We start from the raw sequence: 24,908 nt of genomic DNA, 5'->3' as shown, positions 1-24,908 counted from the left end.
TGTCCATCCTTTACCCTGAGGTCATTGTCCATCCTTTACCCTGAGGTCACTGTCCATCCTTTACCCTGAGGTCACGGCCCATCCTTTACCCTGAGGTCACAGCCCATCCTTTACCCTGAGGTCACGGTCCATCCTTTACCCTGAGGTCACGGTCCATCCTTTACCCTGAGGTCACGGTCCATCCTTTACCCTGAGGTCATTGTCCATCCTTTACCCTGAGGTCATGGTCCATCCTTTACCCTGAGGTCATGGTCCATCCTTTACCCTGAGGTCATTGTCCATCCTTTACCCTGAGGTCACGGTCCATCCTTTACCCTGAGGTCACAGCCCATCCTTTACCCTGAGGTCATGGTCCATCCTTTACCCTGAGGTCATTGTCCATCCTTTACCCTGAGGTCATGGTCCATCCTTTACCCTGAGGTCATGGTCCATCCTTTACCCTGAGGTCATGGTCCATCCTTTACACTGGGCTCAAGTTTGCCACTTTCCTCTAAAGCAATGCACTGTGAGACCAGGGTTGGGTTAGAGAGTGATTGCATCCCAAATGGCATCCGATTTCCTATATATGGTCAAAAGTAGTGCACTACAGAGCATAGAGAATAGGGTGTAATTTGGGACGCAGCCAGGGTCTTCCACCCCATCTGTTGTTGTTTTGTAAATCTGTATTTGGCACTTTATCAGACGGACCCACCCTGCTGCATATCTGCATAAAATATTTAACAATAAATATGTCTGCTAAATGAGTCAAATGTAAATGTAGATAAAATAACTGACTGTGATCAGATCTTCCCGGGGTGTGTACCAATATTAAGTGTACACTCATACACTGGTTCACTACTTCCCACCAATCTCAAAGCATTGTATTGGTGGAGGCAAGTCATTTCCTTTCAAATCAGTGAAGGGAAATGAACAAGTGCAACACGTTGGGAGGAAGGAGAGACCATTGGCAAATACAGTCATGGATGAATTGTTTGGATGAAAAAGCTCAGTGGACAGAGCTTAGTGACAGGCCAGTGTGCAGGGTTTACAGGGAGAGTCAAATAAGAAAAGGCCTTACGGGTGGTAAGATGGAGGGCATTACACACGGGTTGTGACCCACATGGTTGCCAGTTTGAATCCCAGTTGTGACTTGTTTTCCAACCTGAACGAATCACCTTTCTAATCTACTGACGTTCTAAATGAGTCGACTGGTGCTTTCCCCCCTGCTAGTGCAATGGACTAGGAACTGGGATAGGGACCAGAAGGTTACATGTTCTAATCTTGTGGACTAGGAACTGGGATAGGGACCAGAAGGTTACAGGTTCTAATCTTGTGGACTAGGAACTGGGATAGGGACCAGAAGGTTACAGGTTCTAATCTTGTGGACTAGGCACTGGGATAGGAACCAGAAGGTTACAGGTTCTAATCTTGTGGACTAGGAACTGGGATAGGGACCAGGTTACAGGTTCTAATCTTGTGGACTAGGCACTGGGATAGGAACCAGAAGGTTACAGGTTCTAATCTTGTGGACTAGGAACTGGGATAGGAACCAGAAGGTTACAGGTTCTAATCTTGTGGACTAGGCACTGGGATAGGAACCAGAAGGTTACAGGTTCTAATCTTGTGGACTAGGAACTGGGATAGGAACCAGAAGGTTACAGGTTCAAATCTACCTTTTCTCAAAGAATGACCACAGAAGACTTCCAGATAAGAACAGCATTCTTTGTTTTATTGATCACAGATTTCAGAGTGTAGTATCTGAGGCATCAATCAATCAAATCAGACTTTGAACAAAAACACAACAAGCAGCTCACACAGGAGCCAGGTGAACAACATGTCAGTAGCAGAGGCACCTGGTTCACCTGGTCTAGTTTGGTATAAAAAGGTGGAGAAACGTAACCCAGGTGGGTCATTTGGCATGGAGTTGGCAAAGCCGGGTCAATCAGACAAACAGAAGAACACACACATGGACACACCCACACCTAACACTAGACTGGTCTCCCAGAGCCTACTTCAAATACTAAATAAATATCTATTTTTAAGAACCTCCAAGGATGGCAGCGGTCAAGGCAGCGATCGCAGAGGGTTCCACATTCTGCCGCAGAACCTTTCTCTATCAGGTACCAGAATGTCTCTCTCTCTCAGTTTCTAGAATGTCTATCTCTCTCTCAGTTTCTAGAATGTCTATCTCTCTCGGTCAGGTTGTAGAATTCCATGCAGGGTTCTCTCAGATCAGAGGCCCATCCAGGAGACCCAGTCAGGGAAGTCCTCCACCTCTCCCATCTCACTGAGGCTCTGCTCTCCATCACCGTGGACCAGGGTCAGCTTGTAGCGCAGACGTACCTTACGCTGGAGGGAGATACACACAAACCATCACCATTCTAATCAAACACACCTTACGCTGGAGGGAGATAATACACAAACCATCACCATTCTAATGAAACACACCTAACGCTGAAGGGAGGATAACACACAAACCATCACATCAAACACACCTGATGCTGGGAGGGAGATAACACACAAACCATCACCATTCTAATCAAACACACCTAACACTGAAGGGAGGATAACACACAAACCATCACATCAAACACACCTGATGCTGGGAGGGAGATAACACACAAACCATCACCATTCTAATCAAACACACCTAACGCTGGAGGGAGATAACACACAAACCATCACCATTCTAATGAAACACACCTAACGCTGGAGGGAGATAACACACAAACCATCACCATTCCAATCAAACACACCTAACGCTGGAGGGAGATAACAGATGCTGGAGGGAGATAACACACAAACCATCAATAAACCCTTGAGATAGCATCCACAGCTTTTACCCTGAATGTGATTGCCACGAACGTCAGGGAGATTGCCTTTAAAAGCCACATTGTTGACAGTGAAGTTCACTTGTTGATGATGCGCCTATGAATGAATGCCGGCCAAGTCACAGGTCTGACGATAACAAAACAATCTCTGTGTTTCCAGTTTGTCAGGTTGAGCAGTAGACTCACCCTGTGTGGGTTGGAGAGGAGCAGTATCTGAGAGAGGGCAGCAGGGGGAAGCAGAGGGTTGTAGGAGGGGAGGTCATTCCCTGAAGACGGCTGGAGCTTCACTGTCATGGTCTGGAGGACAGACAGGGAGATCAGTCAGCTAGCCATTGAGCCAGCCAGTCATTCAGCCAGCCATTCAGTCAGCCAGACAGTCATTCAGTAAGATCAATGAATCAATCAATCAGTCCAGGGTTCTCACACCTTCTTAAACATCAAATTCAAGGACTTTCCAAGGACTTTCCAGGCCCAATTCCCTCAAATTCAAGGACCCGTGGGAACCCTGACAGTCAGTCATTCAATCAGTCATTCAGTCAACCAGTCATTTATGGAAACGAAGGCTTCATTAGACAAGGAGAGAGACTGTTTAAAGTTAAAGCCTTCAAGCATTGGAAGGACTTAAAGAATGTAGGAGTATAAAAATGTCTTGTCCATGTTTGGGCGTTTGTCTGTTACCTTGGGAACAGCAGCCTGAAACAGGATGTCTTTAACAGGAAGTGCGGAGGTGTTCACCGTGGAGACGATAACCACAGCAACGTTAGGGTGTCCCAGGGGCGGGTCTTTGGCAAAATGGAGGGAAACATGGACGCCATTCTGGTCGTACACTGTGATCGGCTCCAATCGACCTATCGGAGACATTCAGGAAATGAACACCTCAGACGTGCCAACATAGAACAGATGACTTGAAATAGAAAATACCAGAGGTATCCATTAACATGAATGACCACAGATAACTGTAGTGACAACACTGTAACTCCTAGTGTGCATCCAAAATGGCTCCTTATATAGGGCACCCATAGGGCTCTGGTCAAAAGAAGTGCACTATAAAGGAATTAGGATGCAATTTGGGACACACACCTATTCTGTGTATTACTGTGGTTAAAAGATCTTAAGAAAAAGACAAAAACTGTTCCAAATGGTACCCTTTTACCAGTTAGCCCTGGTTAAAAACAGTGCACTCTATAGGGAATAGGGTGCCATTTTAGGACACAACCTTACTTGGTTTAATGGATTCCAGCGGGACGTGGATCTCTGCTAAGGATTCTGGGAGATTGAAGCTCTCTGATTTCACTGGAGATCCTGACTCTGTCATTGGCTGACTCTGTGAGTTTGATGGTGATCCTGACATCACAATTGGACGATTCTGAAGGAACGCCCTGATAGGAAGAAGAAAAGATTGAGTCATCAAGGCATCTCTGTCTCAAGGCATCTCTGTCTCTCGCTCTCTTTCTCAATCCATCCATCCCTCACCAGTCAGTCCCATTTGACGAGCCAGTGCCGCAACCCCGGGCTACCAGTGGGTGGTCTCTCCCTCCACACACCCACGTGGTCAGGGAATGGTCTCTCCCTGTGTTCTCCTCTCCTCCTCTCATCTGAAATAAAGGGGGGTGGAGAATAGGCATCTGTGTTGAAGAGGAACAAATCAGTGTAAATATGATCTGGTGTTGTTGTGACCCTATGGGCCCTGGTCCAAAGTAGTGCACTATGTAGGGAATAGGGAGCCATTCTGGTCCAAAGTAGTGCACTATGTAGGGAATAGGGAGCCATTTAGGGCACAAACAGAGGTAACTGGTACCTGGAGTACTTCATGGTAGTACGTGCTGCTCTGGCTTTGAGACGATGCTGGTTTATCCAGCCCTGAATAAAGAACACATGTATCCCTGTTAACATTAGACACAGAACCACATCATGAACATGTCAACACAAACATTATTACAGTCCAGATACAGGAAGTGAATACTGTTTCATAACACATCTGGATCATGAAGACATCACAGCAGAAACATCCACATGAAAGGGGGGACGTTCTAAAGAAACAGAACCTGTACGAACCTGTCACGTCCAGATCGATTAGAGATAGGAGAGTACTGTTGAGCCGTTGACAGGAGAGAGGAGAGGAGGGAGGGGAGGAAGAGGGAGGAGGGGTGCCAAGCCGAGGCTGGGAGGTAGAGGGGGAGGAGGACAGGAAGGAGGAGACGTGGTGGGGAGGTGAGACGGAGGAAGACATGTCTTTAGAAGGTGGTCCATGTGTCTGTGGAGAGTCCAGGGCCGACAGGTCTATTAGATGGTAACTCTTTATCTCTCTGGGGCTGCTGGGACCTGGGGATGGAGACTATATGAAAATACAACTACTGAGATTCACACTGAAACAACACGTCCTCTATGAAGTCACACTACAACACTAGAACAGAACACACACAAGGTACTCTGTCCTAGGGATAGAGACAACACTCCACTGAAATGACAACACAGAGACATTCAGACTGAAACACCACTACAACACTAGAACACACACACGGTTCTCTGCCAAGTTGAAAACCTTGGAGGGGGGAGGAACAAACACAAGACAACACACACTGTTAGTAGACCTTGACAGACAAAACCACAATGTATGAGCGGTGTAGAGAAGAGCTAGACAGATGTACCGTTGTTTATGGAGCCCTCTCCTCCTCCTCCTCTCATCATGTTGCTCTCTCTCCCCCCCATCATATCTTTATACATGTTGACCACCAGGGTCAGCTCATCATTGGCCTGCAGGATCTGAGCTGGAATCAAAGGAACACAACACGAAAGACAAGAATGAACAGAATATGAAAGACAATAAATTGGGCAGCAGGTAACCTAGCTTGCAGTTAGAGCATTGGGTCAGTAACCAGCAGGTAGCCTAGCTAGCAGTTAGAGCATTGGGTCAGTAACCAGCAGGTAGCCTAGCTAGCAGTTAGAGCATTGGGTCAGTAACCTAGCTAGCAGTTAGAGCATTGGGTCAGTAGCCTAGCTAGCAGTTAGAGCATTGGGTCAGTAACCTAGCTAGCAGTTAGAGCATTGGGTCAGTAACCATCAGGTAGCCTTGCTAACAGTTAGAGCATTGGGTCAGTAACCAGCAGGTAGCCTAGCTAACAGTTAGAGCATTGGGTCAGTAACCTAGCTAGCAGTTAGAGCATTGGGTCAGTAACCATCAGGTAGCCTAGCTAGCAGTTAGAGCATTGGGTCAGTAACTAGCAGGTAGCCTAGCTAACAGTTAGAGCATTGGATCAGTAACCAGCAGGTAACCTAGCTAGCAGTTAGAGCATTGGGTCAGTAACCATCAGGTAGCCTAGCTAGCAGTTAGAGCATTGGGTCAGTAACCATCAGGTAGCCTAGCTAACAGTTAGAGCATTGGGTCAGTAACCTAGCTAGCAGTTAGAGCATTGGGTCAGTAGCCTAGCTAGCAGTTAGAGCATTGGGTCAGTAACCTAGCTAGCAGTTAGAGCATGGGCTCTTATCCAGAGCGACTTACAGTAGTGAATGCATACATTTCATACTTTTTATTATTATTTTTATTTTTTTGTACTGGCCCCCCGTGGGAATCGAACCCACAACCCTGGCGTTGCACACACCATGCTGGCGTTGCAAACACCATGCTCTACCAACTGAGCCACAGGGATCTCACAGTCAGTGGGCATTGAGTCAGTAACCAGCAGGTAGCCTAGCTAACAGGTAGAGCATTGGGTCAGTAACCAGCAGGTAACCTAGCTAGCAGTTAGAGCATTGGGTCAGTAACCAGCAGGTAACCTAGCTAGCAGTTAGAGCATTGGGTCAGTAACCAGCAGGTAACCTAGCTAGCAGTTAGAGCATTGGGTCAGTAACCAGCAGGTAGCCTAGCTAGCAGTTAGAGCATTGGGTCAGTAACCAGCAGGTAGCCTAGCTAACAGTTAGAGCATTGGGTCAGTAACCTAGCTAACAGTTAGAGCATTGGGTCAGTAACCTAGCTAGCAGTTAGAGCATTGGGTCAGTAACTAGCAGGTCGCCTAGCTAGCAGTTAGAGCATTGGGTCAGTAACCTAGCTAGCAGTTAGAGCATTGGGTCAGTAACCTAGCTAGCAGTTAGAGCATTGGGTCAGTAACCTAGCTAGCAGTTAGAGCATTGGGTCAGTAACCTAGCTAGCAGTTAGAGCATTGGGTCAGTAACCAGCAGCTAACCTAGCTAGCAGTTAGAGCATTGGGTCAGTAACCAGCAGGTAGCCTAGTTAGCAGTTAGAGCATTGGGTCAGTAACCAGCAGGTAACCTAGCTAGCAGCTAGAGCATTGGGTCAGTAGCCTAGCTAGCAGTTAGAGCATTGGGTCAGTAACCAGCAGGTAACCTAGCTAGCAGTTAGAGCATGTGGGTCAGTAACCAGCAGATAACCTAGCTAGCAGTTAGAGCATTGGGTCAGTAACCAGCAGGTAGCCTAGCTAGCAGTTAGAGCATTGGGCCAGTAACCAGCAGGTAGCCTAGCTAACAGGTAGAGCATTGGGTCAGTAACCAGCAGGTAACCTAGCTAGCAGTTAGAGCATTGGGTCAGTAACCAGCAGGTAACCTAGCTAGCAGTTAGAGCATTGGGTCAGTAACCAGCAGGTAACCTAGCTAGCAGTTAGAGCATTGGGTCAGTAACCAGCAGGTAGCCTAGCTAGCAGTTAGAGCATTGGGTCAGTAACCAGCAGGTAGCCTAGCTAACAGTTAGAGCATTGGGTCAGTAACCTAGCTAACAGTTAGAGCATTGGGTCAGTAACCTAGCTAACAGTTAGAGCATTGGGTCAGTAACCTAGCTAGCAGTTAGAGGATTGGGTCAGTAACTAGCAGGTCGCCTAGCTAACAGTTAGAGCATTGGGTCAGTAACCTAGCTAACAGTTAGAGCATTGGGTCAGTAACCTAGCTAGCAGTTAGAGCATTGGGTCAGTAACCTAGCTAGCAGTTAGAGCATTGGGTCAGTAACCTAGCTAGCAGTTAGAGCATTGGGTCAGTAACCAGCAGGTAACCTAGCTAGCAGTTAGAGCATTGGGTCAGTAACCAGCAGGTAGCCTAGTTAGCAGTTAGAGCATTGGGTCAGTAACCAGCAGGTAACCTAGCTAGCAGCTAGAGCATTGGGTCAGTAGCCTAGCTAGCAGTTAGAGCATTGGGTCAGTAACCAGCAGGTAAGCTAGCTAGCAGTTAGAGCATGTGGGTCAGTAACCAGCAGGTAACCTAGCTAGCAGTTAGAGCATTGGGTCAGTAACCAGCAGGTAACCTAGCTAGCAGTTAGAGCATTGGGTCAGTAACCAGCAGGTAGCCTAGTTAGCAGTTAGAGCATTGGGTCAGTAACCAGCAGGTAACCTAGCTAGCAGCTAGAGCATTGGGTCAGTAACCTAGCTAACAGTTAGATCATTGGGTCAGTAACCTAGCTAGCAGTTAGAGCATTGGGTCAGTAACTAGCAGGTCGCCTAGCTAGCAGTTAGAGCATTGGGTCAGTAACCTAGCTAGCAGTTAGAGCATTGGGTCAGTAACCTAGCTAGCAGTTAGAGCATTGGGTCAGTAACCTAGCTAGCAGTTAGAGCATTGGGTCAGTAACCAGCAGGTAACCTAGCTAGCAGTTAGAGCATTGGGTCAGTAACCAGCAGGTAGCCTAGTTAGCAGTTAGAGCATTGGGTCAGTAACCAGCAGGTAACCTAGCTAGCAGCTAGAGCATTGGGTCAGTAGCCTAGCTAGCAGTTAGAGCATTGGGTCAGTAACCAGCAGGTAACCTAGCTAGCAGTTAGAGCATGTGGGTCAGTAACCAGCAGATAACCTAGCTAGCAGTTAGAGCATTGGGTCAGTAACCAGCAGGTAGCCTAGCTAGCAGTTAGAGCATTGGGTCAGTAACCAGCAGGTAGCCTAGCTAGCAGTTAGAGCATTGGGTCAGTAACCAGCAGGTAGCCTAGCTAGCAGTTAGAGCATTGGGCCAGTAACCAGCAGGTAGCCTAGCTAGCAGTTACAGCATTGGGTCAGTAACTGAAAGGCTGCTGGTTCGAATACCCAAGTCGAAAAAGGTGACAATTCGATGTGCCCTTGAGCAAGGCACTTAACCACAATTTGCTCCAGGGGTGCAGTACTACTATGGCTGACCCTGTAAAACAACACATTTCACTGCACCTATCCGGCCTATGGGACATTAAACATTTCACTTTTATTATGAAAAATAGTTCATAGTAGAGTAGAATCGAGGGAACAGATTAGACTCATAAATAGTTCATTATGGATTTGGGAAACTGCGTCTGACATAAATGACAAGAACAAAATAGTACATTTAGAGGTACTTGACATGACGTGAACAGAAGGACTAGAACAGATTAAATCTCCACCCACTACAGCCAGAAGACTGGCCACCCCCCAGAGCCTGGTTCCTCTCTAGGTTTCTCCTAGGTTCTTGCCTTTCTAGAGACTAAATGATCAACGTAGATCTGGATACATAGAGAGTAAATGATCAACGTAGATCTGGATACATAGAGACTAAATGATCAACGTAGATAAATTACCTAAAGCTTCGTCATCGTCGACAGTGTCACTGGCCAATCGGAAAAGGTTGGGTCTGAGCCTATCACAGCTCTCGTAGAGGGCCTACAGGAAGGACATGATACACAGTCATGTGTTAGTATCGTCTGTGTACAGCACACACACACGGTATCTGTTTAGTGTACACACACACACACACACACACACACACACACACAGGTGGTCAGTGTGGTGTGTGGAGGGCCCAGTGAGACAGTGTTGACAGAGAGAAACAGCCCCATACCTTCAGGTGGTCAGTGTGGTGTGTGGAGGGCCCAGTGAGACAGTGTTGACAGAGAGAAACAGCCCCATACCTTCAGGTGGTCAGTGTGGTGTGTGGAGGGCCCAGTGAGACAGTGTTGACAGAGAGAAACAGCCCCATACCTTCAGGTGGTCAGTGTGGTGTGTGGAGGGCCCAGTGAGACAGTGTTGACAGAGAGAAACAGCCCCATACCTTCAGGTGGTCAGTGTGGTGTGTGGAGGGCCCAGTGAGACAGTGTTGACAGAGAGAAACAGCCCCATACCTTCAGGTGGTCAGTGTGGTGTGTGGAGGGCCCAGTGAGACAGTGTTGACAGAGAGAAACAGCCCCATACCTTCAGGTGGTCAGTGTGGTGTGTGGAGGGCCCAGTGAGACAGTGTTGACAGAGAGAAACAGCCCCATACCTTCAGGTGGTCAGTGTGGTGTGTGGAGGGCCCAGTGAGACAGTGTTGACAGAGAGAAACAGCCCCATACCTTCAGGTGGTCAGTGTGGTGTGTGGAGGGCCCAGTGAGACAGTGTTGCCGTAGTAACTCTCTCAGCTGTCTGGTTCTGCTAGCGACCTCCTCCAGGGTAGAGACACGTCTAGATACACGCTCCATTTTCTGCTGCTCCTACAGACAATAATACAGCAGTCAACCATCACCAACATGCACACACACATACACACACGGTCTCACTTCTTTGATGGTGTTCTTGATCAGTCTGTTGGCTGTCTGCAGATCTTCAGGACTACTGCTCTTCAGGAGTGTGGCTAACAACTGTAAACACACACACATTAAGAGAGATAAGACAAGAAGATCAACTAAAAAAGGCTTTCTCTCACACACACACACACACACACACACACACACACACACACACACACACCTTGGCCTTGTCCTCCTGGTTGAACACAGAGTCCTCAGCTCTCTGTGAGGGAGGAGGCATCACAATGGTGTCTGGGAGTTTAGGGTCCTTCTTCACAAGGCCTGAAGAACAGACACGGAGAGACAATGAGTGGTTGTTTCCCCAAACGCCACCCGGTTCTCTTTACAGAGCCCGACCTTTGACCTGGGCCCACAGGTTGTAACGGTTCTGTATCATAATGGACCTGGTTTTTTTAAACATGCGCTGGGCCTCCTGAAACTAAGCTGTAACAGTTCTAAGGTGCTAGAGTTCTAAGGTAGCGATAGACCTCCTGGTTCTAAGGTACTAGAGTTCTAAGGTATAACAGTTCTGAGCAGTAACAGACCTTGTTTCCTGAGCGATAGGCCTCCTGGTTCTAAGGTGCTAGAGTTCTAAGGTATAACGGTTCTGAGCAGTGGTTCAAAGGTTCTGAGGTGTTGTAACGGACCTTGTTTCTTCAGCATGCGGTAGGCCTCCTGAATCTTGGGTTCTTCTTTGAGCCACAAAGTCCAGCTGTACAGAACCTCCGTCACCCTCAGCTTCACCTCCGCACCACTCCACTGACCAAGGAACTATTAAAAAAACACACACACACACACACACACACACACACACACACACACAGTTTCAGCTTCACCTCCGCACCACTCCACTGACCCAGGAACTATTAAAAAACACACACACACAGTTTCAGCTTCACCTCCGCACCACTCCACTGACCCAGGAACTATTAAAACACACACACACACACACAGTTTCAGCTTCACCTCCGCACCACTCCACTGACCCAGGAACTATTAAAACACACACACACACACACAGTTTCAGCTTCACCTCCGCACCACTCCACTGACCCAGGAACTATTAAAACACACACACACACACACAGTTTCAGCTTCACCTCCGCACCACTCCACTGACCCAGGAACTATTAAAACACACACACACACAGTTTCAGCTTCACCTCCGTACCACTCCACTGACCCAGGAACTATTAACAAAAACACACACACACACACACACAGTTTCAGCTTCACCTCCGCACCACTGACCCAGGAACTGCAGATCAATCATTCACATGTATTTTCTAAAGCCCTTTTTACTTCAGCAGCAGTCACAAAGAGCTCTAAAGTAACCCAGCCTAAACTACAGTAACCCAGCCTAAACTACAGTAACCCAGCCTAAACTACAGTAACCCAGCCTAAACCACAAAGAGCTCTACAGTAACCCAGCCTAAACCACAAAGAGCAAGCAATGAGGAGGCAGAAGCACAAGAGGGATGGATAGATGAGTGAATGAGTGAGTGAATGAATTCATCAACTGTTATCTCAGATAGACAGCCCCCATTAAAAAGCCTTTGATCATTCATCAGTCTCTATCACACCTTAAATGAAGATTAAATGTTCCTACATACAATAAATGACTGGATTACACTGGAGACACTGATAACACAACTCCCCTTTAATACAATAACTGACTGGATTACACTGGAGACACTGATAACACAACTCCCCTTTAATACAATAACTGACTGGATTACACTGGAGACACTGATAACACAACTCCCCTTTAATACAATAACTGACTGGATTACACTGGAGACACAACTCCCCTTTAATACAATAACTGACTGGATTACACTGGAGACACAACTCCCCTTTAATACAATAACTGACTGGATTACACTGGAGACACTGATAACACAACTCCCCTTTAATACAATAACTGACTGGATTACACTGGAGACACTGATAACACAACTCCCCTTTAATACAATAACTGACTGGATTACACTGGAGACACTGATAACACAACTCCCCTTTAATACAATAACTGACTGGATTACACTGGAGACACTGATAACACACCTCCCCTTTAATACAATAACTGACTCGATTACACTGGAGACACTGATAACACAACTCCCCTTTAATACAATAACTGACTGGATTACACTGGAGACACTAACAACTCCCCTTTAATACAATAACTGACTGGATTACACTGAAGACACTATTAACACAACACCCCTTTAATACAATAACTGACTGGATTACATTGGAGACACAAATAATATAACTCTCCTTTAATACAAATCACTCCTTCCTGATTCTGTTGCACAGAAACCTAACAGACTCTAGGTCCCAAATGGCACCCTATTCCCTTTCGAGTACATTACTTTTGACCAGGGCCCCAGTCAAGATAGGCTGCCATTTGGGATGACCACAGAAACTTTCCTTTCAAAACCATTGGGGTTATTCATACCTTTGGAGACAGGACTTTGATGAGTTCATTGAGGAAGCGGAACTTTGCCGCCTCACTGTGGAACCTCTTGCCACAGTTGTTCATGCAGGCTTCTAGAACCTGTGGGAAACAGTGATGTCAGAATTCTATAGGTTCTACAGGAAGTGTATCTACACTGTCTAGGAGCCAAAATGGAAAATCTTTTTCCTCCCAGAGAATGGAACTGAATGAAACTACTGAAACAGATCCCTTTAGGATCTTATCCCAGGCACAGCACAGGAAATACAGTTTAGATTCAACAACCTTAGTTAACCATCAACAGGCATCACATGACCCCACAGCCCTAAACATTAACAATGCCTTTGTCCCAAATGTCACCCTTTGCCGGCTCTGGTCAAAAGTAGTGCACTATATAGGGAATAGGGTGCATTTGGTAGGTAACAAAGGACGGCCCTGTGTCACCACATGCTAACACATGGAATCGTTTTATGATGGTCATACCAAGGATCACTTAGCTATCTGATTTGGAATTTTAAGACCCATTAAGGTATCAAAATTAAAAAATAAAATAATTATATATATATATATATATGATGAAACATTGAATTTGGCATTACTGCTGTTAGCCAATAGAAACACATTAAATAACAGATTAATTCCATGGAACAACAGATAGTCTCCCCAAAAAATCTAAAGGAAGTTAGTTCTGAAGTGTCTGTCCTATATCTGAGATATATAAGAAAGATCAGGATATTTTTCATGATTTAACATGTATTTATCCCCTTATTTTAGGCACTAAACCATCTCCATATATCCTTCCATTCATTTGTTCAACTGGTACCGGGGGACCTTCAGACGAGGCTTGTGAGTCTTGTGGGCGTCCTGGAGCAAAACGCAGAACGCCTTGGTGAGAGTCTCATCTTTCAATAGAATGGTCATAATACTGGTGTTCAGGCCAAACCATTCAGACGCTACTGACGTTTTCCTGAGCAGACTGATTTGTGGGATGTCTCCTGGTCTGACAAACACCACTCTAGCTCTGCCACCTTTCACCTCAGATGAGGAAGGGTGATATCTGGCGGATTGAGAAGCAGCCCATGCAACAACAACAAAAAATACATATCTCTAACTTAAACAGATGGATATTGATGGGGATTGTTGGATTAATGTTAATTAGATTTCCGCTGGGGATAGGAAATTGTAGGCTAAAAACCTGTTTCCTCCCCTTCACCTACTCTGATGAAGTGGATTTAACAAGTGACATCAATAACGGATCATAGCTTTCAGCTGGATTCACCTGGTCAGTCTATGTCAGGGCTGTCCAACCCTCTTCCTGGAGATCTACCGTCCTGTAGGATTTCAGTCCAACCCTCTTCCTGGAGATCTACTGTCCTGTAGGTTTTCAGTCCAACCCTCTTCCTGGAGATCTACCATCCTGTGGGGTTTCAGTCCAACCCTAATTTAACACACCTGATTCTACTAATTAGCTGCTCAACAAGACCTTAACTAGCTGAATCAGATATGCTACATTAGGGTTGGACTGAAAACCTACAGGACAGTAGATCTCCAGGAAGAGGGTTGGACTGAAAACCTACAGGACAGTAGATCTCCAGGAAGAGGGTTGGGCTGAAAACCTACAGGACAGTAGATCTCCAGGAAGAGGGTTGGACTGAAAACCTACAGGACAGTAGATCTCCAGGTAGAAGGTTGGACTGAAAACCTACAGGACGGTAGATCTCCAGGAAGAGGGTTGGACTGAAATCCCACAGGACGGTAGATCTCCAGGAAGAGGGTTGGACTGAAAACCCACAGGACAGTAGATCTCCAGGAAGAGGGTTGGACTGAAAACCCACAGGACAGTAGATCTCCAGGAAGAGGGTTGGACTGAAAACCTACAGGACAGTAGATCTCCAAGAAGAGGGACTGAAAACCTACAGGACAGTAGATCTCCAGGAAGAGGGTTGGACTGAAAACCCACAGGACAGTAGATCTCCAGGAAGAGGGTTGGACTGAAAACCTACAGGACAGTAGATCTCCAGGAAGAGGGACTGAAAACCTACAGGACAGTAGATCTCCAAGAAGAGGGACTGAAAACCTACAGGACAGTAGATCTCCAGGAAGAGGGTCTTTCTGCTGAGGAGACTGGATCTTCTGTTATATAGAGGGGTTGACCTGTTCATAAGCTGCCGTTTGGGGGACACAGGCTTCTCAACAGTTTTTACCCCCCAAGCCATAAGACTCCTGAACAGGTAATCAAATGGCTACCCGGACTATTTGCATTGTGTGCCCCCCTCCCTCAACCCCTCTTTTACGCTGCTGCTACTCTCTGTTTATCATATATGCATAGTCACTTTAACCATATCTACATGCTACCTCAGTCAGCCTGACTAACCGGTGTCTGTATATAGCCTGTCTTTCTACTGTTGTTTTATTTCTTTACCTACCTATTGTTCACCTAACACCTTTTTTGCACTATTGGTTAGAGCCTGTAAGTAAGCATTTCACTGTAAGGTCTACACCACTTGTATTCGGCGCACGCGACAAATAAACTTTGATTTTACTATAGTATTGTATAGTTATTACTATAGTATAATAATATGATGGTGTGTTGTCTTACTGTGAGGGCCTGCAGAGCCTCTCTCTGCTGTGGAGACTGGATCTTGTGGGCCAGGAGACGAGTGGCAACCTGAGGACTGGGAATAGGAGAGTAGATTTATAAACTTCCAGTGTTTTCAAAACTAATACTATCTAACACTGCATTATATACAACATAAAAGATATCTGGTAAGAACAATCTGAGGGCATTTAGAATCCCTGTGGCCTACTGCTATAAATGGTTCTTTATGTCTCCTGGGAGACGTCTAACACTTCATTTTGAAGATAACATTACAGAAAAGGGAGAAGTGGTTTTCAGTGATGTCCCACACAACAAACAAGTGGTTCCTCAGAATGATAGTGGAATCGAGATGACAAACTAATATGATAACAACTTTGTGGTATTGGAAAAACATTTCTTATCTGTGTAAAAAGCCTGGCTTTTGAAATATCTTGTCTAGCCTCTGCTGTGTCCAAGGTTACGTCCCACACGGTACCCTATTCCCTATATAGTGCACTACTTTGGACCAGAGACCTATGGGCCCTAGTGCTTTATACAGGGAAGGGTACTATTTGGGCTCCTTCTCTTAGTGCACTAGGTCTACTTTTGACCAGAGCCCATCAGTAGTGCCCTATATATAGAGAATAGGTTGCCCTGGTCATCAGTAGTGTACTATATAGAGAATAGGTTGCCCTGGTCATCAGTAGTGTACTATAATAGAGAATAGGTTGCCCTGGTCATCAGTAGTGCCCTATATATAGAGAATAGGTTGCCCTGGTCATCAGTAGTGCCCTATATATAGAGAATAGGTTGCCCTGGTCATCAGTAGTGCCCTATATATAGAGAATAGGTTGCCCTGGTCATCAGTAGTGCCCTATATATAGAGAATAGGTTGCCCTGGTCATCAGTAGTGCCCTATATATAGAGAATAGGTTGCCCTGGTCATCAGTAGTGTACTATATAGAGAATAGGTTGCCCTGGTCATCAGTAGTGTACTATAATAGAGAATAGGTTGCCCTGGTCATCAGTAGTTCACTATATAGAGAATAGGTTGCCCTGGTCATCAGTAGTTCACTATATAGAGAATAGGTTGCCCTGGTCATCAGTAGTGTACTATATAGAGAATAGGTTGCCCTGGTCATCAGTAGTGTACTATATAGAGAATAGGTTGCCCTGGTCATCAGTAGTGTACTATATAGAGAATAGGTTGCCCTGGTCATCAGTAGTGTACTATATAGAGAATAGGTTGCCCTGGTCATCAGTAGTGTACTATATAGAGAATAGGTTGCCCTGGTCATCAGTAGTTCACTATATAGAGAATAGGTTGCCCTGGTTGACCTGTTCATAAGCTGCCATTTGGGGGACACAGCCATAGTATCTACTCACCCATCAGCCTCCTGGTTGACCTGTTCATAGAAGCCCTGGATACAGTCCCACCGGTCTTCTGAGTTAGATGGGTCTGTGGCCTTGTCTGAGAGTGTGAGAGAGAGAAAGAAAGGAGAGATAAAGGAGAGAGATAGAGAGATCAATTAGCCTAGCTTTGCATTAGATGGGTCTGTGACCTTGCCTGGGATATAAATATAAACAAATATAGAAGAAGAAAGACAAACGTTTGCACTTCTGATCAAAAGAAGGTCCCTGCAAGTGTGTATTCTACAATGATGATGTTGTAACATTGAACTAGAACCGGAAGCTCACTGTGCCGTGGGTGTAGGCAGTGGTGTACTTTAAAGTACTACTATTTTACTAGTTTTTGGGGTCTTTACCAGAGAACATCCCTGGTCATCCCTACTGGCTCTGATCTGGTGGACTCACTAAACACATGCTCCGTTTGTAAATTATGTCTTGAGTGTTGGAGTGTGTCCCTGGCTATCCGTAAATAAAAAATATATTAAAAAATGGTGCCGTATGGTTTGCTTAATATAAGGAATTTTAAATGATTTACACTTTTACTTTTGATACTTAAGCATATTTTAGCATTTACATTTGATACTTATATTTAAAACCAAATACTTTTACTCATGTATGATTTTACTGGGTGACTTTCACTTTGACTATAAAGGTACTACTCAAGTATGAGAAGTTGGGTACTTTTTCCACCACTGGGTGTAGGTTAGTCGAGGGAAGGAGAAGATTTAAAAAAAACATCTGGATGAGCGCATGACTGGCTGACAAGATGTAGCCTGTCTCATACTTCCTGTTCTTTCAGAGCTATTTTGTTGCGTTTAAAAGAACATATTGGTAATACATTATAAAACTGCCCTTCGCAATCAAACTTAGTAACTGTTTATTCTGTAATTCCCTCCGCGGAATTTGCTACAAAGGAAACATGAGATGTAAAACGCCACTTCAACGTAGCGAGACAACAACGAAAGCAGAAAGACAGTTTCAACTAGTTAGTAGCTGAAAGTATTGCTCGCCATATTTACAAGCGCTCATGAAAATCACGTGATATAAAGCCTGTTTATTAAACTGGCGAGATCACTGCAAGGTTCGACTTTCAGTGACGCACAACTTCAAGATGCACCGTTTCCAACTGTGAACCACGAAACCAAGTTATTGTCAAACGACAAAATGTAATCGCACGACTATAAAGGAAATACATTTAACAAACTCTCTTTAGAAAAAAAAAACGAATTCCCCGTGTCATTTAACTTACTCAACCACGACTCTAGGCTCTCTCCGCCACTCTCTCCGGTCGCCATGGCCTTTTGCAGTCGCCTTCCCCCGGTACTCGGTGTCTTCTCAAAACTTCACACCGTCCTGTTAACGGGCGGAAAGAACTGTCAACTCGTCTGAAGAGACCACAGCCGCGACATGTGACTCGGGTTGTGCTTAGTCAGAAGTTATGACGTTCCAAATTGTACCCTAATCCTAGTACACTCATTTTAACCAGATCCGTGTGGTTAGAAATAGTGGACTATAAAACGAAAGGGGTGAAATTTGGAATGTAAGTCGCAGACCAATTATATTACAACTTCTCCGCGGGTGAGCCATGTCCCTAGGCTATGCAATGGAAACCATTTTCTTCCACAGCAGGTTTTTGAAAAGATGTCACAACTTTTCCTCGGTGGTTTATGAGTTTGAGCTATAATACAAAATGTATTTATTTTATTTAACTTTTATTTTATCAGGGAGTCATACTGAGAGCAATGTCTCTTTTATAGATGAGCCTTGAATTAGATCAATTACAGAAAACCAATATCAATACCAAATGCAAGCAGAAAGAATAAACACGGTCATAAAACACAAAGACATTCATCAGTAATAATGTCCTCAATCAGCTTTCTGAATGGACCTAGAGACACCAGAACAAACACATTCATCAGTAATAATGTCCCCAATCAGCTTTCAGAATGGACCTAGAGACACCAGAACAAACACATTCATCAGTAATAATGTCCCCAATCAGCTTTCTGAATGGACCTAGAGACACCAGAACAAACACATTAATCAGTAATAATGTCCCCAATCAGCTTTCAGAATGGACCTAGAGACACCAGAACAAACACATTCATCAGTAATAATGTCCCCAATCAGCTTTCAGAATGGACCTAGAGACACCAGAACAAACACATTCATCAGTAATAATGTCCCCAATCAGCTTTCAGAATGGACCTAGAGACACCAGAACAAACACATTCATCAGTAATAATGTCCCCAATCAGCTTTCAGAATGGACCTAGAGACACCAGAACAAACACATTCATCAGTAATAATGTCCCCAATCAGCTTTCAGAATGGACCTAGAGACACCAGAACAAACACATTCATCAGTAATAATGTCCCCAATCAGCTTTCAGAATGGACCTAGAGACACCAGAACAAACACATTCATCAGTAATAATGTCCCCAATCAGCTTTCAGAATGGACCTAGAGACACCAGAACAAACACATTCATCAGTAATAATGTCCCCAATCAGCTTTCAGAATGGACCTAGAGACACCAGAACAAACACATTCATCAGTAATAATGTCCCCAATCAGCTTTCTGAATGGACCTAGAGAACCAGAACAAACACATTCATCAGTAATAATGTCCCCAATCAGCTTTCAGAATGGACCTAGAGACACCAGAACAAACACATTCATCAGTAATAATGTCCCCAATCAGCTTTCTGAATGGACCTAGAGACACCAGAACAAACACATTCATCAGTAATAATGTCCCCAATCAGCTTTCAGAATGGACCTAGAGACACCAGAACAAACACATTCATCAGTAATAATGTCCCCAATCAGCTTTCAGAATGGACCTAGAGACACCAGAACAAACACATTCATCAGTAATAATGTCCCCAATCAGCTTTCAGAATGGACCTAGAGACACCAGAACAAACACATTCATCAGTAATAATGTCCCCAATCAGCTTTCAGAATGGACCTAGAGACACCAGAACAAACACATTCATCAGTAATAATGTCCCCAATCAGCTTTCAGAATGGACCTAGAGACACCAGAACAAACACATTCATCAGTAATAATGTCCCCAATCAGCTTTCAGAATGGACCTAGAGACACCAGAACAAACACATTCATCAGTAATAATGTCCCCAATCAGCTTTCAGAATGGACCTAGAGACACCAGAACAAACACATTCATCAGTAATAATGTCCCCAATCAGCTTTCAGAATGGACCTAGAGACACCAGAACAAACACATTCATCAGTAATAATGTCCCCAATCAGCTTTCTGAATGGACCTAGAGACACCAGAACAAACACATTCATCAGTAATAATGTCCCCAATCAGCTTTCAGAATGGACCTAGAGACACCAGAACAAACACATTCATCAGTAATAATGTCCCCAATCAGCTTTCTGAATGGACCTAGAGACACCAGAACAAACACATTCATCAGTAATAATGTCCCCAATCAGCTTTCAGAATGGACCTAGAGACACCAGAACAAACACATTCATCAGTAATAATGTCCCCAATCAGCTTTCAGAATGGACCTAGAGACACCAGAACAAACACATTCATCAGTAATAATGTCCCCAATCAGCTTTCAGAATGGACCTAGAGACACCAGAACAAACACATTCATCAGTAATAATGTCCCCAATCAGCTTTCAGAATGGACCTAGAGACACCAGAACAAACACATTCATCAGTAATAATGTCCCCAATCAGCTTTCAGAATGGACCTAGAGACACCAGAACAAACACATTCATCAGTAATAATGTCCCCAATCAGCTTTCAGAATGGACCTAGAGACACCAGAACAAACACATTCATCAGTAATAATGTCCCCAATCAGCTTTCAGAATGGACCTAGAGACACCAGAACAAACACATTCATCAGTAATAATGTCCCCAATCAGCTTTCAGAATGGACCTAGAGACACCAGAACAAACACATTCATCAGTAATAATGTCCCCAATCAGCTTTCAGAATGGACCTAGAGACACCAGAACAAACACATTCATCAGTAATAATGTCCCCAATCAGCTTTCAGAATGGACCTAGAGACACCAGAACAAACACATTCATCAGTAATAATGTCCCCAATCAGCTTTCAGAATGGACCTAGAGACACCAGAACAAACACATTCATCAGTAATAATGTCCCCAATCAGCTTTCAGAATGGACCTAGAGACACCAGAACAAACAGATTTAAAACATTTTGAAGATTGTTCCACAAATAAGGTGCAAGAAAACTAAAAGCTGATGTACCTAACTCAGTAGAGACCAAAAGGAGTTTCCAGAGTGAACCATCCCGGAGACCGGGTGTGGTAAACAGGTTAGGTACAGTGAGACTTTTTGTAAAAATGCTTTTTTTTTTTTTTTTTTTAAACCTTTATTTAACCAGGAAAGGCTCATTGAGATTTAAAATCTCTTTTTCAAGAGCGTCCTGGCCAAGATAGGCAGCGCCAAGTCATTACAAAAATTAGACAAACAACATGAAAAACTACAAGTAATCTAGTAAAAACCATAAAATTAACAAAGAATATAACAAAATCAAAAACAGCAAATTAAAAACATTGACAGGTCAGGGAATCAGTCTCAAGATCATTCATCAGTGATTTAAAAATACCAATCGGGACAAGTTCTTCCAGTTTAAAAGTATTTTGTAAGGCATTCCAAGACGATGGCGCAGAGTACATAAAAGCCCTTTTACCAAATTCAGTTCGGACATTTGGAACAGTTAGCAAGATAAAGTCCCTCGAACGAAGAGAGTACCCACCACATTTCTGAACAATAAAAATGCCCAAATAAAAGGTAGTAAACCCAAAATGGCTTTGTAAATAAAAGTATACCAGTGACTGAGCCTACGAGTGACTAGAGAAGGCCAGCCAACCCTGGTATACAAAGTGCAGTGGTGCGTAAGGGTTTTGCAATTTAAAATAAATCTCAAAGTGCCATGGTAAAGGGTGTCAATTGATCTCAAACACTGAGCGGAAGCATTTATATATAAAATATCCCCATAGTCTAGTAAAGGCATAAATGTAGCTGATACTAGCCTCCTTCTGGCTTCAAAAGAAAAACAAGCCTTATTCCTAAAATAAAATCCTAATTTCAGCTTCAATTTTTTTGTAAGTTGTTGAATATGCATTTTAAAAGAGAGGCCATCATCAATCAAAATTCCAAGATATTTATATGAGGTTACAACCTCAATCTCCTTGCCCTGAAAGGTAGTAATAGGTGAAAGGTTCAGGGGTCTATTTCTTGCTTTAGAAAACACCAGAAGTTTAGTTTTGTCAGTATTGAGGATAAGCTTCAATTGAGACAAGGTATGTTGAACAGTATTAAAAGCAGTTTGCAAGTTCTGGAAAGCTTTTGTAAGAGATGAAGCACAACAGTAAATAACAGTATCATCAGCATAAAAATGAAGTTGTGCATTTTGGACATTTTTGTCTAAATTATTTATATAAATAGTGAATAAGAGAGGACCAAGTACAGAGCCTTGGGGCACACCATTTAAGACAGACAATTTAACAGACCTAAGCCCATCAAATTGAGTGCACTGAGTTCTATCAGACAGATAGTTAACAAACCATGCAACTGCATGCTCTGAAAGACCTACACTCGACAATCTCTGCCTTAGTATAGCATGATCAACTGTATCAAAAGCCTTAGAGAGATCAATAAAAAGTGAGACACAATGCTGTTTTTTGTCAAGAGCTTCAGTGATATCATTTAAAACCTTCATGGCTTGCTGTAATTGTGCTATGCTTCTTCCTGAAACCCGATTGGTACATTGATAAAATAGAGTTAGTATATAAAAACTCTTTTAGCTGGTCACTCACAAGGGTTTCAAGTATTTTCACCAGGGGTGACAGCTTTGAGATTGGCCTATAATTATTTAAAAGAGTTGGATCTCCCCCTTTTAAAAGTGGCAGGACAAATGCTGATTTCCAGATCTTTGGAATTTCATTACATTCCAGGGTTAGATTAAACAGATATGCAAGTGGTTCAGCTATGAAATCAGCTGCCAGATTTAAAAAGCAGGGATCCAAAAGATCAGGACCTGCAGGCTTTCTCTGATCTAAGGATTTCAGGGCTTTATGTACCACCTGCACTGAGAATGGCAAAAAGCTAAAAGTTTGACCAGCTCTCACTGGTTCATCCTCACAAGGTTGTACACAGACAGAGGACACTGAATCAAACAGCCTACCAGATGATACAAAGTGCTCATTGAAACAATTCAGCATTTCAGTTTTGTCATATATAGCAACAGAGTCCTTCAATACACATGACGGTAATTCATTAACATTACTGTTACCAGACATAGACTTAATAGCCTTCCAAAACTTTCTAGGGTCATTCAGGTTATCAGTGGTAACAGACATAAAATATTCAGATTTGGCCTTCCTGAGAAGAGAAGAACACTTGTTTCGTAACTGCCTAAAAACAAGCCAATCAGCATCAGAACACGATTTCCTTGCTTTAGCCCAGGCTAGATTACGGTCGTGAACAATGCAAGAAAGCTCAGACGAAAACCATGGATTATCCCTCCCTTTAACCCTGAACCTGCGGAATGGAGCATGTCTGTTTACTATTTGGAGAAAACCATCATGAAAGAATTTCCAGGCAGTTTCCACATCAGGGATAAACTCAATCTTGCTCCAGTCAAAATAAAACAAATCATGAAAGAAAGCCTGCTCAATGAAACACTTCAGATTTCTCTTACGAATAAAACGCGGGTTAGACTTAGAAATCTTAGTATTTCTAATAGCAACAACAGCACAATGGTCACTTAAATCATTACAAAAAACACCAACCGCAGAATATTTATGTGGAACATTTGTCAATATCAAATCAATCAGGGTAGATTTATCAGGGCATTTTAGATTAGGGCGAGTGGGTGAGTTAATCAACTGGGTAAGATTCATAGAATTACAAAACATTTTTAAATCATCAGACACCGGCATTAACCAACACCAGTTAAGATCACCAATCAAAATCATTTCACTGTAAAGAAGTTTAGACATGAGGTGCGTCAAAGAAGAAAATGCATCACCGAGAGCAGAGGGGGGGTCTGTAACAGCCAATCACAGTTATAGAAAGACCCTTAGAAACCTCAATATTCAAAGCAAGAAATTCCAACTGTTTACAAATAGTTTCAGACTTTGCCACACTTACAGGGAATTTCGTTTTTACATATATAGCCACACCCCCACCTTTCTTAACCCGATCAGTGCGATAAACATTGTAACCAGTTATACAAATATCCGTATCAAGAACAGACTTGCTGAGCCAGGTTTCAGAAAACACAATTATATCAGCATCAGTTGATTTAGCCCAAATCCTAACCCCATCCATTTTTGACAACAGGCTGCGTACATTTAAATGAAAAATACCAAGACCAGATCTTGATTTAAAATCAGAGGGGGTTTGGAGACATTGCATATCAGGGCCAGGGTTAGGCTGCACGTTACCTGATATCAACAAAAGAAGAATAACTAGGCACCTCTGTTTAATAACTTTGCACGGCTTCTCTTTTTTAAGAGACCTACTGCAAGCGAAGTCTACAAGTGAGTTTCCAGACAATACAAAACAGTCATTTAAAACCATTAGACTTTGGTAGTGACACAAATTCGTAATGTTCACATCATGCCACAAATACATCGGCACTTGGACGAGTGGAACGAGTGAAAAGGAGCGAGTTCCTGCAAACAAAATGTCCAATGGACGGGAGAGCACATTGTCAGATGTACTCACCCAGCGACAATGTTCGTTTTCTCCAGATCTCGTTAAAGTCAGTGCACAAAGCAATACCACGAAAATTGTCATTTTCTCTGACAAATGTAAATAGAGCCCAATGAAGGTAAGGGGAGAGAGGGACAGCGTATATGTAAATCTGAATGTGAGTATTTGCACGTGTGAGTAGATTGGGTGTTGAGGTCGATTGAGAGAGCGGGTTGGGGATTATTGAGCTGCCACTGACAGCCAGACGAAGAGCAAAAAGGAGCGGCTTGGACGAGACACTCCGTGGATGAAGAAGGAACTCAGGCCAGCCAGAGATCGGGTTACTTTGGTAAACGTCAGTGCAGAGTTGAAGTGCCAAGTTGAGGAAGACCCGTGATCTTTACAGCAGCAAAAATAAAATAATTTGCACTACACAACAAGGAAGT

The 24,908-nt window shown here is 43.8% G+C and overlaps 1 protein-coding gene across 2 annotated transcripts; it reads right to left on the bottom strand.

Moving 5' to 3' along the window:
• Nucleotides 1–1,687: 1,687 nt before the first annotated feature.
• Nucleotides 1,688–24,907, bottom strand: LOC106564061 (ADP-ribosylation factor-binding protein GGA3). 2 transcript variants are annotated; one of them, XM_045710862.1, is made up of 18 exons: nt 24,496–24,907; nt 17,981–18,084; nt 16,708–16,792; nt 15,343–15,418; nt 12,747–12,845; nt 10,930–11,053; nt 10,464–10,564; nt 10,274–10,354; nt 10,070–10,207; nt 9,320–9,401; nt 5,459–5,578; nt 4,866–5,132; nt 4,609–4,670; nt 4,284–4,405; nt 4,032–4,189; nt 3,489–3,658; nt 2,997–3,107; nt 1,688–2,328 (listed from the first exon to the last, which is right to left on the bottom strand). In XM_045710862.1, the coding sequence occupies exons 2-18, from the start codon at nt 18,024–18,026 to the stop codon at nt 2,212–2,214; spliced, it is 1,959 nt and encodes a 652-aa protein (XP_045566818.1). In that variant the 5' UTR covers nt 18,027–18,084; nt 24,496–24,907; the 3' UTR covers nt 1,688–2,211. The 2 variants fall into 2 exon arrangements, with proteins under 2 accessions (XP_045566818.1, XP_045566813.1); XM_045710857.1 differs by lacking the exon at nt 24,496–24,907 and having other exon boundaries at nt 17,981–18,281.
• Between the last annotated feature and the right edge of the window lies 1 nt (nt 24,908).

This window comes from Salmo salar, chromosome ssa02, assembly GCF_905237065.1.
Source record: "Salmo salar chromosome ssa02, Ssal_v3.1, whole genome shotgun sequence".
Taxonomy (NCBI): Eukaryota; Metazoa; Chordata; class Actinopteri; order Salmoniformes; family Salmonidae; genus Salmo; species Salmo salar.
Note: the sequence above shows the minus strand (reverse complement) of the source record. Positions and strands in the feature narration are given on the sequence as shown.

Bases quoted from the DNA above. Each gene is read 5' to 3' on its own strand.
- LOC106564061 (XM_045710862.1), bottom strand. From the start codon at position 18,026: ATGGCGACCGGAGAGAGTGGCGGAGAGAGCCTAGAGTCGTGGTTGA. The intron at 5,133-5,458 runs GTACATCTGTCT...CTCCATCCCCAG, and splicing joins AGAGGGCTCCATAAACAACG to GTCCCAGCAGCCCCAGAGAG. The intron at 3,108-3,488 runs GTAACAGACAAA...TCTGTCCTCCAG, and splicing joins TTCAGGCTGCTGTTCCCAAG to ACCATGACAGTGAAGCTCCA.